Source organism: Leiobunum rupestre, chromosome 7, assembly GCF_980474605.1.
Source record: "Leiobunum rupestre chromosome 7, qqLeiRupe1.1.hap1, whole genome shotgun sequence".
In the NCBI taxonomy this organism is placed as follows: domain Eukaryota; kingdom Metazoa; phylum Arthropoda; class Arachnida; order Opiliones; family Sclerosomatidae; genus Leiobunum; species Leiobunum rupestre.
In genome coordinates, this window is record NC_143390.1 from 45,882,762 (window position 1) to 45,903,563 (window position 20,802).

A 20,802-nucleotide genomic window follows, 5' to 3' on the forward strand; every position below is an offset into this window, starting at 1 on the left:
TGGAAGAGCAATATTTGAATTGGAATGGATATCCTTTCCAGGGTTGTTCAAATGCAAAATGGTATTTAGAATTTTGCATTTGCATTTTGAGTTTATAGGAAACTATTTTGCATTTTGAGTTTCTAAGAAACCATTTTGCATTTTGAGTTTCTAGGAAACTATTTTGACTTTTGAGTTTCTAGGCAACTATTTTGCATTTTGAATTTCTAGGAAACTATTTTGCATTTTGCATTTTGAGTTTCTAAGAAACCATTTTGCATTTTGCATTTTGAGTTTCTAGGAAACTATTTTGCATTTTGCTGTTTGAGTTGCTAGGAAACTATTTTGAATTTTGCTATTTGAGTTTCTAGAAAACTATTTAGCATTTTGAGTTTCTAGGAAAATATTTCGTATTTTACATTTTGTGGGTTTGATATGTTAAAAAAAATGACAAAATGTTTTTACTCTGCTACCATCATCGCAGCTCTTGTAGAGAAAGTTCGTCTGCTATTTACTCCCAAGTAATCGTAGATGGCGATACTCAGTTACTCACTGACTCAGAAGCAGACGAACATTCGAACAGGGCCACCGCTTTATTTCCCACGCTGGCTGCGAGGATGGTTATGAAATCTCTACGTCATTATTATTAATTACTATTTAATAATAAGAATTAATTAGTAATTAATCAATGTTCTCTGCGTGTACGATAAATTGTAAATGTATGCGACTAATAAAAAGTAAACAGAAAGCATTTGTAAAAGATTTTGCATTTTAAAAAACCATTCTCAAAATGCATTTTCTATTTTTTTTTGAGATGCGAAAACCATTTTACATTTTACATTCTGCTTCAACTGCCGCTCTCTAATACTAATGCCATTAGTAGAAGTTTAGAGCCCCTCTGATATACGTATGTATATAAATATATTAAATGATCTTTAAAGTATTTCTGAGCATTTTTGTTTGATGTAATTAAGATTAAATGAAAATGAGAAATGAAACATTTAAATCGGTTTAAAATTTATTGGAAAATCGAACGTTTTGGTAGAGGCTCGAGCTATTTGTCCCTTTGTATGGATATTTCAATTTCATCTTTGTACTTTCAGGATGTGTTTCGCGTTTGATCTAGGGTTAAATTAGGTTCATTTATTTGAATGTATAAAAAAAAATCCGAAATTCTGTCAGACATTTGATAAAAATGAGTAACGTATAGTAATAACTATAATTAAAATTATTATTAAAATAATTATGTAAATTATGTAATACATTCAAAAACATAATAAAATAAGGATAAATAAAATAAAAAATAATAAAATAAATTGAATAAAAATAATAAAATTTAAAATAAAAATAATGATAAATAAAATAAAAAATAATAAAATAAACTGAATAAAAATAATAAAATTTAAAATAAAAAATAATGATAAATAAAATAAAAAATAAAATAAAATAAATTGAATAAAAATAATAATAAAATAAATTGAATAAAAATAACAAAATAATGATAAATAAAATAAAAATAATGATAAATAAAATAAAAAAATAAAATAAATTGAATAAAAATATAAAAATGTTAAATAAAAATATAAAAATGTTAAATAAAAATATAAAAATGATAAATAAAAATAATAAAATGATAAATAAAAATAATGAAATGATAAATAAAAAAATTATTAATAAAATGAAGCATTAAATTAATTTAATCAATAAATTAAAAACTGATTGAAACCCAATAAATCAATATTTTTAATTTAAAATTAAAATACAAAAAATACTAATCCAGTACTTGAACTCTATTCTGTAAATTTATAAATTATATAGAAAATGCACGTTACAGAATACGACCAGCGATTCAATTCAATTGAAATGCTACCACGTATTGATCAAAACTGCCATTAAAACATTTTTGTTTTACCCTGTTGTAGGCGAGAGATTTAGGCGCCGGTAGATGTGTTTTGACGCCCGAATCTAATGTTTGCCTTTATAAAGTCAATTTAACTACGTAAGAAATACACGCGATTCTGATTACGGAAGCCTTAAATTAACTCCTCTAGCCTGGAAAATTAGTTGCAGCTTTAAAATTATTTTTCGTACGGCTTACTAAGTACTTTTGAATTTTTCCAATTTAACGCAATCGCGATTAACAGTTTTATTTTACAGTTTATAAAAATAAGATAGCTGACTATTCAAATTTTATTCCCCAAAGTACATTTCTCTTTATATAAATATTTTATTTTTTAATTCCTAAATTGGCTACGTGTGTATTACCGCATTTCAATGTTCTTGCAGCGTATCTAATTGTTAGAATTTTCCACGTGCCGTGAAGGAAATTCGAAAGTTTCTCTCAACAGAATATTCAGACAATTTTTTTCTCTTTTTTATTGTTATTTGGTCATTAATAGCCCATATAAGGATACTTCATACCGAGGAAAAAGGGTCGATGAAAAGCCTCAAATTTGGTCATTAAAACGGATGATGTTTCTAGGCGATCACAATATCAGGGTCAGTGGAATTCTGGGTAAGGTTTGGCCCGTTTTTAATGACCACAAAATAGTCATTCAATTCCAAGCTCAAGTTTGTTAATTATTATTATTCTCGTGGGAATTAAAGAAAAATAATAATTCAAATATATTCTAATGACGCAATTGCTTAGTATTGTACGTATAACTCCGACCATTAAAATTAACCCCATCTGGTGACGTACTTTTAATATATTTTCCAAAATAATCCACATATTCCATGGATAAAGTTAAAATATATTTAAATATAAATAAATATTAAAATAATGACAAGAATTTATTTATTATTAATTTAAATGCTATTGATAAAAATTTAATTATTGTTTTGGGGATTAAACTAATAGTTATTCAAATATATTCTAATGCCGCATTCGCTCCGTCTTTTAGTACTTATAACTCCGCCCACTGAAAGGAGCCCCATCTAGTGACGCACTTTTAATATTGTTTCCAAAATAATCTTCCGCGGATAAAGTTAAAATTCATTTAAATATAAATAAATAATAAAATAATGGCAAGAAAGCATTTATTTATTATTATTTTAAATACTATAATTAGAAATATATTTATTATTATGGGGATTAAAATAATAGTTATTCAAATATATTCTAATGCCGCATTTGCTTCGTCTATTAGTACGTATAACTCCGCCCACTGAAAGTAACCCCATCTAGCGACGCACTTTTAATATCGTTTCGAAAATAATCCTCATCTTCCGCGGATAAAGTTTTGGGACATCCATTAAAATTTAGAACTATTTATCTGGTTTTTTTTTTAAATAAATACCCTCTCCATAAAGCTCGCGCAGTTCCGCGATTATTAAAAATATACATAATTTCCCCCGCTAGGTTGATGCCGAAATATGGAAACGGTTAATAAATTCTTGGAAGTTTTTGAGGGGGGAATCGGAGTCGGTTAGCGCGCGGCGAAACTTCGTAACGTTACGCCCAACGTTTGCTAGAAAAGAGAAACGTTCCCGTTACGAAATTGCTACCATCTCGTAACGAGCTTTCTAATTCTCGAGTCGTTCTGTAGGCTGCACTCGGAATAATTTTTAATCCATTAGGTAAACGGTATCAATGTAGAGTATGGGGCAGACCATAGTCCAATAAATTTGGGCGCTTCAAGAGAGGAACTCTCATTTGGCGCGAGTTTCTCTAAGCTGAGGGTTATATTCAAATTTGAGCCCCCAACATTCGAGTCCGTAGACTCGCTTTTCCGAAAGAGCGACTAAACCAACCGGTTCGTAGAGGGCGCTCGTTAATTTCGACGTAGAATTCGCGAAATGCCTCCCTATGTAGGGTGGCCGAATGAGAGACCTCGGTAATAACGTTGGCTCCGTATATGGAATACTGCAGTATGAACATATACTGTGGGCTCCCAAACGCGATGGACGATTTAAATAACAATCCTTTATGTAGTACGGCACTGCCGTTTATATTCAAAAGTATTTCAAAGTCGTTGCCTATCTACTCCAGAGAGGGAATAACTGTTGCCTCGCTAAAGAAAGGGTTTAGTGTTTAAAAAGCTAAGCGTTCAACGCTTCTCCGGAACATCCACTTTCCCGCTTTGCGCGACGCTTAATCTCTTTACGGCCATATTGCCTTGGCGACGCTGGAATTTAGACGATACGGGGAAGCTCTGTACGCCTCGCCAAGAATTTATTTATACCAAAAATATATTTATATACAGGGTGTTTCAAAAGGTTATGCCAAAATTTTAAGGAGTTGTAGGGGGTGAGTTTAGAAGTATGCCGGTTTTTTCCCATTTTCCTACGATGAGTGAAAAGAGCGCCAGAGAGCTTCAAAGTGTGGCCTACTAGCCCCTGGAAGTAGGCTGCAACAAGCGCAAAACCAAGCAGCAGGGACTTTAAATACTGTTTAAGTTTACCTATTTATCCTGGTTACCTCTATTTGTTTAAAAAGTCCTTTTTTACCTATCACATGAACCCAAAGCTTAATGTTCGCGTTTCCATGCTGCTTGGTTTTGCGCTTGTCGCAGCCTACTTCCAGGGGCTAGTAGGTTACACTTTTAAGCTCTCAGGCACTCTTTTTACTCTTCGTAGGAAAATGGGGGGAAAACAGGCATACTTCTCAACTCACCCCCTACAACTCTTTACAATTTTTGCATAACCTTTTGAAACACCCTGTATGGTCGATTCTCCCTAAAAAGAAATAAATTAATTCTTGGATGAATTGCTATCTCAAAAGAAAATTCAATTTTTCGCTATTATATTACGCCATCTTGTATCGGTCGTAAGAATTTTTTTAATTCATAATTTTGTTAGTAGCATTGTAAAATGATGAAATGAAAAACGGTTATTCGTAAACTATTAAAAACTTTAAGAGTGTACTAATAGTTATTAGTAATATACTTGGTAGCAGGCGCCCTTCGAAAAAACAAAATGGTAGGTAGAAATTTTTAATTTTTCAATATCAAATTTAAATGAAAATCTTTGATTTTGCGCCCCTAAAACTTTGGCGCCCTGGGCCACTGCCCCGCTCGCTCTACTCAAGGGACGGTTCTGCTTGGTAGTTAGTAGTAGGTTCTCAGTAACCTAAATACGTTTTTCTTCTAATATTATAAAGCGTTATTGCTTTGTATCGGCGGCAAACTTTGGAAACTTTGCTTGGAAACTTTTAATAGCTTTTAAGATTGAGGAAAATATATTTTTCTCAAAAACCCAAAAGCTTCTCTTCTATATAGCGTTCATTATTATTTTCGCCGGAAATCAAAAGCATATCTTTGGCCCCCCCTCTTAAAGATATTTTTCGCGACGCTATACGTCGTCTTGATAGCTTTTGCTTGGCCTCCTCCTTCTCAAGTTGGGGAAGAAATTTTTCTTCGGATCATTCGCTAGGCCTTAGTCGCGGAGAATGTGCCGTCTGGACTCCGTTTAATAATGGTCCCGAAAGTTTCCCCAATGATGACCATACAGCCAGAGCCCAGAGGTATAGGCTCTTTATTTTGGTGCGTCGGAGGACCCCCTATTCGACTGGCCCTGTTGTCCCCACGAAAGAAAATCCAGGAATTTCCTCCAGTTCAACAAGCGGACGCGTTCTTCAAAGAGTCGTCTAGGATGTTTTTCGGAGTCGTAGCTACTTCTTTCGGCAAATGTTAGAAATCGAGAAAATTGTTTGATCTAGACCCAAAACTACGTTATTTGTTTAAAAGCTTCCTTAACTTTGCGGTCGTTGTGTGTGGCTTCTAAACTATTTGATTTTGAAGTAGTGACCACTTATATTTGTCAATGTTAGACAACTGTTCTGTTTAATCTATACCCTGAACTACCTTAGGGCTACCACCAGTCAGGGAAATGCCGGGGAGTTTTAATTTATTTTGAAAAAAAATTTGAAGATGTTTTTAAAAAGAATCCAAGTCTTGTAAATATTTCAAAAAACATTTTTTGCTTAAAACATAACAGCTGAATTAAATTATAAAAGTGAAATATTAAGTTAAAAAATGTCTAATATTAGTCAGGGAAATTTCTAAAAATGGTAAGGGAAAAATCAAGGAATTTGAATCGGAAAATAGGCAACCCTTAGTGTCGTAGACGAGGGAAGGGTTTTACACAGTCTGACTCCCCCCCGGGATAAATTTCCGCCAACCCTGCACCTTATTTGTTAAAAGCATCGATAGCTTCGCGGCCCATCAGATAAATTTCCGAAACTATTTGATGTGACTGCTCTTCACGTCGGAGTGTATGCTTTTTGTGATTTGAGTGACACGTATTCGGTTGACAACGGTCCTAATGCCAAGTACGCGCCCCTGCCCCGGGGACCCCTTCACTTATGGTGGCGGAATTAGGGGCAAAACCGGCGTATGTCAAAAAGGAAATGTACGAAGAAGACAGACAACGAGATGGGCTCACGTCGTACGCGCGCTTTCGGCGACTCTTTTTCCAACGTTGTCTTACCCCAGCAGCGGCACTCTGGCCAAAATAAGCGGGTGCTCTCTCTACCTTTCTTGGTCGCGTCTGAAAAATGATGATTGCCTTCGCGTTGAGTCCGTTCTGGGAGAGACGAAAGTGCCCAAGAAGCCTATTGAGAAGCGACGCAACCTTTTTCCTTTCTGGCGACTCTCTCAAAGGAGACGCCGTTGTGGGGACAGATATTTCACTCGCGTTGTCGGATTAACGCGCCAGATCCTTTTGGGCGACAAAAACTGGGTTTTCCCTCTCTCCATCGTCGAAGGTCTTACATTTTTTGCGGATCTCCATCCCGTTCATCCCGACACCACTGTTGCTCTTAGCAATTTTCCGAGAACTAAAATACGTTCGCTCCGTTAGGAATTCCGCCAAGTTGCGTATAATTTGAGTAAAATGTCGTGATGCCGACGACCCAAGTTTTGGAAGTAGGCGTCTTCTCGGGGTCACAGCCACTTATCTCCTAGGCTGGACATTAAAGAGCGGGACCCGACACAAATACGTCATCTTCCTAATAGTCTCGGAGCACGTCACACCGCGCGAACTTGAGGTCTTGTAGGCCAGACGTTCAACGTATCCATCTTTGCCGCCGTACACTAGATCATTTTTCACATTCTCTCGCTCTGTCTATTCGCGTATATCTGTCGCCGCTTTGCGAAGGAATGGCGACCGAAAAGCGTAGACGCTCTATTAAATTTACCGTTATTTTAGTCGCGTGTTCGTAAGGAAATATGTCTCTTTCGTCGCCAATGTCAAATATTGCTATTTGGTTTGCTCTCACGTTTCTCCTGGCGGACTCAACGCGGATGCAATCTTTTGATCCTCGCCGCAAAATTCCGGAAAGGTTTTCGATGAAATTCCAGGAAATAATATTGATAAGGGATATACCTAATAAATAAGGTATTTTTCGCGATGTTTGGCATTTTAAATTTATTGAATATAGTTAGTTTTAAAAAATAGATGTTTCTATAAAATAAAATGAATAAAAAGTAAAAATAATTTGTGACTCTTACGTCACAGTCTCTTACTTTTACAAGTCTATGAACGCGCACTACAGTCGCCAGAGGAATATGTTTTTCTAGCGCGCGTGCCAATTTCGCGTGCGAAGAATATACTATTAAAGCTGTGTAAGAGCAACATATTCTATTTTTTTACTTTTTATACATTTCATTTTATTTCATAGAAAAATCTACTAATGGCTCTTTTCTAGTTTAATTGTTGAATGTTTTCGAAAATTTGTTTTTAATTGAAATTGTTTTAGAACCAATTTTTTAAATTTTGTTATTTCCCCATTGAAATACATTACGTGATTTAAATAAAAATTTCTTGATTTGAAATGAAATTTATTTAAATCAGTCAACCCCATTTCGTTGCGACTTGTTTCATGGACATAATTATTATCTTTGAAACTATGTTGCTATTTAGAGAGCTTTTTAACGAAGTAACCCGGCCACCTGAATTAATGGCTTTAAGGGGGAAGACTACAGTGGCCATTGTCTACTTTCGTGCTATTTCAAGCGGAACTCTTTTAATTTTGTATTTTAACTTATAAAATTAATATTTAAGTGTAGAACAGCCTCTTGTTTAGTGCTTAAAATAATTTTGACAATTTTAAATTTTAAAATAATTAAGTTATTACGTTTTAATTCGGACCCCCGGGGCTAAACAAGTTGGGCAAGCGCCCAAACTACCCTTTAGTTAGGACCTTATATCTCGTTAACTATTAATATTAGAATTATCAAAATTATTTTAAGCAGTAGAGGAAGGTTCAGCCTAATAAGAAAAATTTAATTCAATTATGTAATTTTTAAAACAGAAACGTTCAGCTTGAACGAAAAAGATGCTTTTACTGTATTCTTCCCCCTTAAACGTCGCTCGATAACTAGCCTAGCCTAGCTGATTATTATTATTATTATTATTATTATTATTATTATTATTATTATTATTAGATACGTATTCCATTAATTAATTAACGCTTCCTACCAATGTATTTCTACTTTGGAAATTTATTCATATATAACGGCATATTTCGAAGAAAGTTTTACTAAAAGCAAACGCACCGGTAGTCTCGCCAAAAAAGTCGAATTAAAGTTAGTTTCAATCTTCTGGTTCTTTCTCTTTGAAATACATTTCGGCACCCCCTCCGAAACTTACATAATTTTCTCGTATATTTTAACTTTTCAACTCTTGTATATTAGCGTCGAGAGAAAAAAACTTTATCCTGCGAGAGAGAGAGACGGAGAAATAAGGAAATAAAAAGTGGAGTTCGCGCAAACCATTTCATGGTTAAGTATTTATCGCTCTTCGCGAAAAAGAAAATATAGAAACGTTCGTATATGCCGAATAAAAAAAAACTCGTGGCCCAAAAGACCAAACTCAGTCCGGCGCTTAAGTAACGATATTTTAATATTTAATTCTTTATTTTAATAAATTAATTTTTGATTCGTAATTTTAATATTAAATTAATTCATGATTCGTAATTTTAATATTAAATTAATTCTTGATTTTTAATTTTAATATTAAATTAATTCTTGATTTTTAATTTTAATATTAAATTAATTCATGATTCGTAATTTTAATATTAAACTAATTCATGATTCGTAATTTTAATATTAAATTAATTCTTGATTTTTAATTTTAATATTAAACTAATTCATGATTCGTAATTTTAATATTAAATTAATTTTTGATTTTTAATTTTAATATTAAATTAATTCTTGATTTTTTTAATTTTAATATTAAATAAATTCTTGATTCGTAATTTTAATAAATTAATTCTTGATTTTTAATTTTAATATTAAATTAATTCCAAAATTACGCTTTTAAAGGGAATATAACCTGCAAAGCAATCTTTATAGAGGACCCCTTCAATTTTTCAAATGTCCCTGTACAGTGGCGCCAAACATTTTTAAAGCCAAAGGCAAGAGCGGCCAGAGCTGCAAGCGTTGGTGTTCCACACCAAATACCTGAGGTTATATTCCCTTTAAGTTTAACCTAGAGTTCTACTAATTAGAGGGCACCATATTCCTAGAACAGACAGCGATGAAGCCCTCTATATACTTCCCTGGGAGGCAGTTTTCAGAAGGGCCGCTCTAGCCTTTGGCCATGGTGTCAACCAAAACGAAATTTCCGAAATGGGTCCTTTTATCATAGTATAATTCGGGAGCCATCTATGACGCTCCAAACAAAAAAGCAAAAAAAAACATTTTTTTTTATGAATAAGGAAGAGGATCATCCTTGGTATAGAGAGAAAAAGTTGAGTTGGGGTCCGGGTACAACGTAATACAAAAAGTCCTAGTAGGAATATATGAGATGAGGAGGATCAGTTGGAGAATGGAGCGCTTTGGAAACCCGGGATCAAGCCCGGTGTTAAGCCTATTTCACTCTAATCCCAATGTGACTATCGCAGCTAGCCTCAGGATTTCTGTACGTTTTTTTTGTTTCCCCCTTGAACTCGCGATGGTAATGCTTTTTGGAGTACGGATGGGGGTTTTATCTAGAGTTGTGGTGCTCCTGTTTTTTTGTTGCCGTCCGAGATGGTTAAGAGGGTGATCCACGTATTTTTCCCTTTCCTCGGAGTGGCCAAATCTTCGGCACAATTTTGCGCAGGGCCTAGCCTCCCTCTTCCGTGAATGACGGCTGTTCGTGCCGAGTTTTTAGCTACAGTCCGAAGAATATCAAACATGCATAATGTATTTAAACTCTTCTCGATGCTTGCGTTCCTATCTCATCCGTATAGTACGGTCGTCTAAATAGTTGCCGGTATTTGCGTCGATCGTTACGGATTGTTTTCGATCGGATATTATCGTAACGAGGTGGCGTCACTAATCTTGTAAGGAATCTTGAATAGGCCTTTCCATAATAAATAATAAATAGATAGGCTAATACCCAAGGCACCACCTTAGGCCTAAGTCATCGAGCGACTTTTAAAGCCTTTAATTCAGGTGGCCGGGTTACAATGCGTAGGAGGGTGGTGACAAACCCTTCATGCCACGTGAGCCAACAGCTCCCTACACTAACTATTACTATAAATTCGCTACGACTGCCCAACTTGTTCTTGGAATTTGCGCAGTCAAACCTATGGACGAATTCATTAGCTCTCTTTAGTGGGAGAACTGGGGAAGCATTGTAGAAGCGAGAGAAAAACAGTAAACAAGAAGGCCACGTTAATTTATAGAAAGGCCTATTGAATCCTTAAAGGAACACTGATATCGTTTGAATTTCATTCATTTTCAGCGTTAAACTCCGGAATAGTTTTTTTTATAAAAAACCTTGGCCATCTTGTTGAAATGTTGCCTCCCCGCTTCAGCTGTGGATCCGTTTTCTCTCCCACTAAAGAGTTCATATGAACTCATTCTTAGGCATTGGCTGAACTATTCCAAGGCAACATTTCAACAAGTTGGGCAAGCGTAAAGACATTTTATAAAATCAACAATTTGATTGCTAGGATCTGCTACCACGAAGTTAGGACACTCTAAATTCGGGTCACATTTTTCGAATGTTTGTGGCCCTTTAAACTGAAAATGTTTCTAAATTCGTGGCTCAGAATTTTACTTAAATTTGAATGGCTTAAAAGGGCACCTCCAAATGTTTAAAAATTGAACAAGACTTTTATTAATTTTTAAAAACATTTGTATTTTAAAATATTATGAAGTTTCATATTTATGGTGGATCAATGAATTTACCATTGCCGCCGTCAGGGTTAACAGAAGGTAGGGTGCTAGTTACGTTAAAAGCAAGTCGTAGCGCCTGTTGGTTTCTACTCCTTTTAATAACCTAATACATAGTTTTAATTAAACGATTTTTATCCATGAAGTAACAGTTTCTTTTATTTAAAAACTTACCAACTTTAATTTACGGCCCTGGCTACTGGTACGAGGTACTTCAAGCGGCGATCGAGTCGCCATGCGGTTACAGAAGCGTATTCGGGGTCGCGAGTCGTAGTTCGGCGAAATTTCGGAAGATGGAGCTACCATAGCTCAGAAGATAAGACAATTAATTAACGGATATTTTTGTAGCAGTTCTCATCGTGTATAAGCCCGTGTTACTGGCTAAAACTGGACGCCTTTTCCTTGGATACATCGAAGGATATGTAATGTCAAATAGGACATCGACCATCCTGGGCTTTCCGTTTTCTTCGGGATGCTGCGTTATGTTTATAATGGCTTTGCTACGCGGCGGCACTTGCTCGATTTCCCTAAAGCAGCTCAGTTCAGCTACGAAATATCGTATACCACCATTTCCACCAACTTTTTGGTTTCTTTTTTCCGAAAAATTTCAAGAGTATACAACCATAGACGTTCCCGTTAGCCCCCTTCCAAAGTATAAAGAGAAAAACGTTGCCGAAAAATGTTTCGGAAAAACGCCTATACATGTAACGGTGCCGTAATTGGGTTTTAATATTTTCTAGAACAGATTGTCAGACTCTTCCCGTTACCTGGACTTTCCAAAACGTTTTTATAGCTATATAAAATCTGCTATTTCTAAGGTTTTCGTCGCGTTATCAAGTAACCTTCATCGTAGAATGAAAAATTTAAGGGCCTATACTTAATTGTAGTTTAGTCTCTATTCCATATTTAATACGTGGGATTATTTTGCGGTAATATATAGAACAAAAATATTGATGTGTGGGGGGATAGCAAGGGGGGAAGTAAAAATGAGGCGGGAACAAAAAAAAAAACAAACAGGGGGAAGGAGCCATCACCCGTGAATAAATTCTCAAAATGGAAAAATTAGACTAAACTGAAAATGACAAGATAATCTTAAAGAAAAGAAATTTTTTGGGTTGTTTCCAGGAGAAATTGAGTTTAGCTCTTTGACCCCTGAAAGTGCTTTCTATAGGGCTATGTATTTTTGGGAAGGAAAAACCCCAAAAAATATCAATAATATCTGTTGTTTTTTGAAGGGTTCGAAAAAACCCGTTTTTTTTCCAAAAAGCCCAACCCAGTGGGTTTTTTAGTGTTTTTTTAATTCGGGTAGGTTTTTTTGTTGTAGTATACTATTTCCATATTTGTATTACATGATATGTCAAAAAAAAACCGCAATCAAGATAAATTAGAAATGTCTTATGTCGAGCCCTGCTAAAAAAGATTGTAGGGACTAGATATCGTCTGCTAGGTAGACTGCTTCACATTTTATTGTGTCAGAAAAAGCTGAAAAGCTTGTAAAAGTGTACAGATACTGCAAAGGCAGCAAAGCTGAACCAAAGGACTGGTAGAAATCTGAAGTCATAAGTCTCAAGTCTCAACTATTAAATTAACAAGCCGGTTAACTTTGTAAATTACGAAATATATATATATATATATATATATATATATATATATATTAAAGTGGTCATTGCACCATGAAAAAATGCCTTTTCATTAAAATATGAAATTTCAAAGTGGGTTTTTAAAGTGGGTTTTTAAAGTGGCTTTTTTGGGGTGGGTGGGTGGGTCCAAAAAAACCCCACTGGGATTTTTGTTTTCGAACCCTGGTGGTTTGGGATTGGGTTTTGTGGATTTTTCCGTTATTTCTCTTTATTTTAATTATTACATTTCACCTTTTCATTGATTTTGTTATTTGAAGGGTCACCAAAATGTCTTTAACGTGCGGCTTTTGATGATAGGTCTACCCCAGATATTTTCGAAGTGTCCGCTAAGTGTGTATCCCCCATTTAATCATCGAAAAGAACACATCTGACATTTGCGGGATCTCTTATTCTTCGCCAGGTTTCCTTTCATCTCCCCCCGCGCGGTTTTCTCCGATCGGGGGGAACATAAACAATATTTTACGACTGGGATATCGTTCCGGTATTGAGCCATACTGCGGCGAACGAGAATTGAAAAGGGATCAAGCGCGATATACGATATCATTCTTTCGCCAACATCCGATCTTATTTTCGGCCAAATATATTTCTTCTTCTTCTTCAGCCTTTGTTATCCCCCCCCCCTCCTGTGTCGTTAAAATAGACAAGTTGGGAAAGACATATTAAAGTTTTGAGATCAAAATTAAAAAGGTTCTGCTGTTTCCGCTTTCCATACACACTTGTTGCGGTTAACGGTAATAATGAGTGTAGGGCTTGTAACTAAACTCCCACGCAATGTATTATGGCCACTTGGAATAGCTTACTTGCCTGTATAGCCTATATGCTGGTGCCTAGGGTATTAGCTAAGATTATTTTTAATATAATGAATAATCCAGAACCTAAAAACCTGTACACTGATTACCGGAATTCTTAATCCGTACACTGATTATTGGAATTCTTAATCTGTACACTGATTACCGGAATTCTTAATCTGTACACTGATTACCGGAACTCTTAATCTGTACACTGATTACCGGAATTCTTAATCTGTACACTGATTACCGGAACTCTTAATCTGTACACTGATTACCGGAATTCTTCATCTGTACGCTGATTACCGGAATTCTTAATCTGTACACTGATTACCGGAATTCTTAATCCGTACACTGATTATTGGAATTCTTCATCTGTACGCTGATTACCGGAATTCTTAATCTGTACACTGATTACCGGAATTCTTAATCTGTACACTGATTACCGGAATTCTTAATCTGTACACTGATTACCGGAATTCTTAATCTGTACACTGATTACCGGAATTCTTAATGCGTACACTGATTATTGGAATTTTTAATCTGTAATCAGTAACGTATTCACTTGAATACAGTCAAAGCTACAGGTTTGTACACCGATTACCGGGAGTGATCCGTATCTCTATGTTAGTTTGAGTTCTTCCAAATGGAAAGTGCTTTGGTAGCGTTTCAATTTAACTCAGAAATGGTTCACCCGTGTGTGCCGTAGAACGTGTAAAATATTTTAAAAAATGAACACCAACCAACCTACCGATCGACCGTCCAGCTTTTCGGTGTAAAGCTAAAACGTTTGATCTCAAAAGTAAAAAAAAAAACCACCAAAACCAATCCGCTAGACTGATGATTTTTATTGCCAATTTCTATTTTTTATTCTTTTATCTGGTTTCTGTTACGGATTGACACCGTAAGTTAGAATCATGATATTAGTTCGAGTTTACTACATAAGAGTTCAAGACACGTTATTGAAAAGATTTAAACATAAAACTTTAATGATGGCAATACGAAATAAATCGAATAAAAACACCAAAACAAAAACCTAAAAGAAATAGTTTGACAAATTAAATTAATAATAAATTATTTTTAATTATTATTTTAAATTTTCTAGTTCCACAATTTTGGGATATTTAAATTAATAATAAAATATTTTTAATTATTATTTTAAATTTTCTAGTTCCACAATTTTGGGATATTTAAATTAATAATAAAATATTTTTAATTATTATTTTAAATTTTCTAGTTCCACAACTTTATTTTTATTTATTATTTTAAATTTTCTAGTTCCACAATTTTGGGATATTTAAGTTAATAATAAATTATTTTTAATTACGATTTTAAATTATCTATTTTTTACGATATGTTATTTAACCGTAAAAAGTGCTGAAATTTAATGTGAATTAAATACGTTAAGGTTATCTTTAATTTTAAATAAGTATAAACCAGAATGTATCCAGATGAACTTGCGTTCTGCACCCTTTACGCCACGTGATTCCCTCGTGAAAAACCACACACCTTTCGCCTTGGCCCAGGTAATATTTTCCCCGGTAAGGGGCGAGGAAAACTATCCAGGCTCTCTGTACTTGTAAGTGGATAATATTTTCTAGGGTTTATGAAAACAAAGGCAGCTTCAAATTCTCTGTTAAAAATAATACATTCGTGGTTTTCAATACACTCTACATCATAATATTTTTCCATTTCATCCTGTTGGCTCTTCTGGCGAGGCCTCGTTACGTGCGAGTGGCCGGCGAAAGATCAAAATGTGAGGTTCTGCGGGGAAAACGGAAATTTTAGAAATCCCCGAGAGGTATAATAACGCGCTGCGGAAACAGTTTAATTACCCGGATGATGAATCATGTAATGGATCCATCCTGGGCTTTGGCGCACGCCGATTTCCCTCCACTCAGATTCGCTTAAAAAACGGTCTTGCGGGATCTGTTGCGCTATAGTTTTCGGTAACGTCACGATTCTGTTAAAGTGAAAATCTAATTAGCGCCGGCTAATACGGGCGAGAACGTATTTAGATTACTGAGAACGTACAAGTCGAACTCAGGCCAGACTAAAATTCTTAATGAGCGATTCAAATTGAAACAGTAACGCCATCTGTGGAATACTTGTTTTAAATTTTTTGACACGATAATTGCGAATCTAACTATTTTTCCATGGTGATTAGTTAAAAAAGTTTTTCGTTAAATTCGGTTTTAATTAAAGTTGATATAACTAATTAATAGTTGAACTTTTTAATTTTCTATCACTATTTATTAGCTTTTAACAAAAGATAACAACGTTTTTTACAACCGATATTGTATTATTAAGGAAATGGAGGGTGACTGTTTGAGATAAGCTAAATACGTTATTTGAGCAATACAGTATTTAAGTCCTAAGAAAAATAGCCACGGATATGATTAAAAACTAAGCGAAGTTTTGGAATGATTAAAAACTAAGCGAAGTTTTGGAACGATTAAAAACTAAGCGAAGTCCCTATTATGGTTCCTATTTTACCCAATTTTTTAACTTAACAAGTCTTAGTAATAATAAAATGAGGGACAAAATACATAGAAAAGACAATTACCTGTATTCGTAGCTTTCATCTTTGTATTTTAGCGAGTAGCGAATTCTTTCCCTGGGGTCTTCGGGCATTTCGTTTTGGAACTTTAAAAACACTTTATAGAATTTCCCAAAAGTGAAAATTCGAGTGTAAACGTCGTCGAGGCAGATTTTCTTTACTATCTGTTAAACCTTCTAATATAATTAATTTCTATCCTCGAATTTTAATTGGTTGAAAGATACCTCGTGACCATTTTGTTATCGGAGATTGAACTTTACCTTCTTTCATATAAATTAATCCACGAAAAATATTTCAACGTAAATGGTTTGGTCTTTGGCCTTATAAACAAGATAGAAAAAATTTCCTCGAAACGCGACCCCGTGATAAGAATCTGATAAGAGGTCAAAGTTTGACCAACAATTCGTTGTCATAATATTTTGTCCGTTGTAAACAAATAGACAAATAGGCTCGGAGTGAGCGGACTTTGAGTCCCACACACTCTTGTGTCCTGAATAAAAATAAATAAAAAATAGGCTTGGGTTTAAACAAATAAAACTGCCGGTGTAACCAGACGTTTATAAGATGTAAGTATCCATCTATTATTTACTTTATCCAATGTCGAAATTGGCATCCAAATAAAATCAAACCACATTGAGTTGGAATACAATTTTGTATGGATCAAATGGGAATAAGGTTGATTTCTAAACTTTGTAATTTGATCAAATATAACACATATTTAATTGTAATTTTAGAATTTTGATCTGTCAAATTTTGGATTTCATTTTGAAATCCAATGCATTGTAACCCGGCCACCTGTTTAAGGCATTAAAAAGTTGCTCGATGACTTGGGCCTAAGGTGGTGCCTTGGGTATTTAGCCTAGCTGATTATTAAAATTATTATTATTAAATTTTGAATCAAAGGGTTTAATTTTGGAATCACAAGGATTTAATTTTGGAATCGCAAGGATTTAATTTTGGAATCGCAAGGATTTAATTTTGGAATCACAAGGATTTAATTTTGGAATCGCAAGGATTTAATTTTGGAATCGCAAGGATTTAAGTTTGGAATCGCAAGGATTTAATTTTGGAATCGCAAGGATTTAATTTTGGAATCGCAAGGATTTAAGTTTGGAATCGCAAGGATTTAATTTTGGAATCGCAAGGATTTAATTTTGGAATCGCAAGGATTTAATTTTAGAATCGCAAGGATTTAATTTTGGAATCGCAAGGATTTAATTTTGGAATCGCAAGGATTTAAGTTTGGAATCGCAAGGATTTAATTTTGGAATCGCAAGGATTTAATTTTGGAATCGCAAGGATTTAATTTTGGAATCGCAAGGATTTAATTTTGGAATCGCAAGGATTTAATTTTGGAATCGCAAGGATTTAATTTTGGAATCGCAAGGATTTAATTTTGAAATCGCAAGGATTTAATTTTGGAATCGCAAGGATTTAATTTTGGAATCGCAAGGATTTAATTTTGAAATTGGAAGGATTTAATTTTGAAATCGCAAGGATTTAATTTTGAAATCGCAAGGATTTAATTTTGAAATCGCAAGGATTTAATTTTGGAATCGCAAGGATTTAATTTTGGAATCGCAAGGATTTAAGTTTGGAATCGCAAGGATTTAATTTTAGAATCGCAAGGATTTAATTTTGGAATCGCAAGGATTTAATTTTGGAATCGCAAGGATTTAATTTTGGAATCGCAAGGATTTAATTTTGGAATCGCAAGGATTTAATTTTGGAATCGCAAGGATTTAATTTTGAAATCGCAAGGATTTAATTTTGGAATCGCAAGGATTTAATTTTGGAATCGCAAGGATTTAATTTTGGAATCGCAAGGATTTAATTTTGAAATCGCAAGGATTTAATTTTGAAATCGCAAGGATTTAATTTTGGAATCGCAAGGATTTAATTTTGGAATCGCAAGGATTTAATTTGGAAATTGGAAGGATTTAATTTTGAAATCGCAAGGATTTAATTTTGAAATCGCAAGGATTTAATTTTGGAATCGCAAGGATTTAATTTTGGAATCGCAAGGATTTAATTTTGGAATCGCAAGGATTTAATTTTGGAATCGCAAGGATTTAATTTTAGAATCGCAAGGATTTAATTTTGGAATCGCAAGGATTTAATTTTGGAATCGCAAGGATTTAATTTTGGAATCGCAAGGATTTAATTTTAGAATCGCAAGGATTTAATTTTGGAATCGCAAGGATTTAATTTTGAAATTGGAAGGATTTAATTTTGAAATCGCAAGGATTTAATTTTGAAATCGCAAGGATTTAATTTTGGAATCGCAAGGATTTAATTTTGGAATCGCAAGGATTTAATTTTGGAATCGCAAGGATTTAATTTTGGAATCGCAAGGATTTAATTTTAGAATCGCAAGGATTTAATTTTGGAATCGCAAGGATTTAATTTTGGAATCGCAAGGATTTAATTTTAGAATCGCAAGGATTTAATTTTGGAATCGCAAGGATTTAATTTTAGAATCGCAAGGATTTAATTTTAGAATCGCAAGGATTTAATTTTGGAATCGCAATGAATATAGCGCTGAATAATCAGCGAAGAAAAATCTTTCAAAGCGAACAAAATTAGGGGTATACTTGTCGCGTGATATATATATTTTGCATACTTCAGAAGTAACAAATCTGAAATTTAAAAATAAAACTACCAAATTGATTTAAACTTAACTATCCAATACAGTTAATCCCTATTTATTTTTTTAATACGCGAACATTTATTACCGGTATAAATTTATAGGTAGTTGAAAAGTTGCGAGGTATAACTTTGAAGTTTTAAAACCATCAACCGTTAATAAAGGTTTTTTGGATGGGTACGGAAGGTATCCGCTATACAGGCAGCTTCGAGGGCAGGCAATTCAAATCACGCTCTATCCGGGCTATATAGTTTTTCCCATCAGCAACCTGGCCTTCATTTTCTTCGCTCGATTGAATTAACGATAGCGGAGCCACACGCAGACACGGCTCGGAAAAAATATAACAGCGCCACTCTGCGCCTAAAAATTGAGAGCTCGAAAGAAGAATTTTTCGCTGAGAACTTTTGACAGTTCTCCATTTCGTGAAATTTCCAGGCGTAGAGTTTTCCACCCGCCGATTTTGGATTTTCCAATTTAATCCCCACGAAAGAAAAAAATAAATCATCTTCCCGCGAGCTTATCCAATTCGGGGCTGCGAAAGCTCATCTTATACCGGCCTTTCCCACCCGTTCTCCAAGAGCGCGGCCATTTCGATTAGCCTTTAAAATCGTTAACGTTTTACCATTCCCAAATGGACGGCCGCCTCGCGAGATCGGAGACTGCTAATATGGCTGCCACCAAAAGGACTGATACGAGACGCCTTAACCTCGGTTAGCTTGTAGTTCAGTAAGTAACGTAATAAATATAAGTATGACACTTAAAGATTTCCGTTAAAGGGAATATAACCTCAGGATTTTGGTGTGGAACACCAACACTTCGACCATTTCCCGCTCCCTCCTATGGCTTCAGATATTTTGGGCGCTGGTTAGTGATTTCCCGCCAAAATTGTTAACATGAAAAACATAAAAAAAACCCTAAAGAAGATTTGAGGTTATATTCCCTTTAATGATAGTCTGTCACGAAGCGATTGCGTAAATTATAGTTTCGCAAACAGGAAACGCGTTACTTCCCGCTCTCTTCTGGGGCAAAATTACTGTCAGGTTAGTTTGATGGCGATAAGTACTAGCGAAAATTGAACAAAGGACTCTCTAAGCCTTGGTTGGTTTTTCGTCCGTCTGAAACGTCTTTACCGGACATTACATAGAATAGTAACGACTAGCGGGCAGTAGTTACAGGGTTGCCACACGTCAGGTAAAAGTCAGGGAATTTAAAAATAAGCCTAAAAAGTCAGGGAATTTTAAGATTTTGTAAAAATTCAGGGAAAAGTCGGGGAAATCTAAGAATTTGTAAAAATTCTGGGAAAAGTCGGGGAATTTTAAGAATTTGTAAAAATTCTGGGAAAAGTCGGGGAATTTTAAGAATTTGTAAAACTTCAGGGAAAAGTCAGGAAGTTTTAAGAATTTGTAAAACTTCAGGGAAAAGTCAGGAAGTTTTAAGAATTTGTAAAACTTCAGGGAAAAGTCAGGGAATTTTATTTTATTTTGACATTTTTTTACGGTAATTTTACCCTAGATCTATGACAAATTCTATGATTATCATTTATTTCCTGGAAAGTTTGACTAATTTTTTCAAAATTGCGATAACCTTTTAACTGAAATATAAGTCAATATAAATTTTTTAACTTCTGATAAAAGTAAAATATAAAATAATAATTTTTGCTTTAAAAAGTCATTGAAAATCTCTTAAAATGGTCAGGGAATTGGAATCTCAAAATTTTGTGGCAACCCTGAGTCAGCCCTTAGCCACGTTAAGATTTAAGCGGTCATTGGCGAAACAGAGTATTATTAAAAAAAGTGTAGCTTTGAGAGAATAGTAAGTGTCATACTTACGGTTATTTCGTTACTTAAGATAGTATCGTTAGATTTCCTTCTCACGAATTTTGATACAGAAATTTTATGGTGGAAGAGAGAGGGATGTGGAGGGGAGATATAGTTTAAAGTTTTGAAGCCATTACGTAATTATACTCTTCCGGAGGCGGGCGGCAAACACCTGCCTTCCTAATTTGACGTCAGCCTGTTTCCCGAAATGATCATCGCCTATAAAAGATAGCCGTAGTGTTATATCCCCTCGGATACTTAAG

General features: G+C 34.6%; 2 protein-coding genes across 3 annotated transcripts in view; one reads left to right on the top strand and one right to left on the bottom strand.

The window, feature by feature from the left end:
- Positions 1-20,802, top strand: part of fw (CUB and Sushi multiple domains furrowed) — a 148,937-nt gene that overhangs the window by 39,402 nt on the left and 88,733 nt on the right. The window lies entirely within an intron of this gene.
- Positions 15,011-16,228, bottom strand: LOC149936525 (cyclin-dependent kinases regulatory subunit-like). Of its 2 annotated transcripts, XM_090181272.1 has the most exons (4): positions 16,082-16,228; positions 15,550-15,612; positions 15,351-15,478; positions 15,011-15,279 (listed from the first exon to the last, which is right to left on the bottom strand). In XM_090181272.1, exons 1-4 carry the CDS (start codon positions 16,147-16,149, stop codon positions 15,209-15,211), a joined length of 330 nt encoding a protein of 109 aa, XP_090037398.1. In that variant the 5' UTR covers positions 16,150-16,228; the 3' UTR covers positions 15,011-15,208. The 2 variants fall into 2 exon arrangements, with proteins under 2 accessions (XP_090037398.1, XP_090037399.1); XM_090181273.1 differs by lacking the exon at positions 15,550-15,612.

What these genes read in the sequence shown, in the direction of transcription:
- LOC149936525 (XM_090181272.1), bottom strand. Translation starts at nt 16,149, where the DNA reads ATGCCCGAAGACCCCAGGGAAAGAATTCGCTACTCGCTAAAATACAAA. An exon ending in GTCTGGCCTGAGTTCGACTT is followed by an intron (nt 15,479 to 15,549) that starts GTACGTTCTCAG and finishes TCACTTTAACAG; the next exon opens with AATCGTGACGTTACCGAAAA. An exon ending in TTACATGATTCATCATCCGG is followed by an intron (nt 15,280 to 15,350) that starts GTAATTAAACTG and finishes TTTTCCCCGCAG; the next exon opens with AACCTCACATTTTGATCTTT.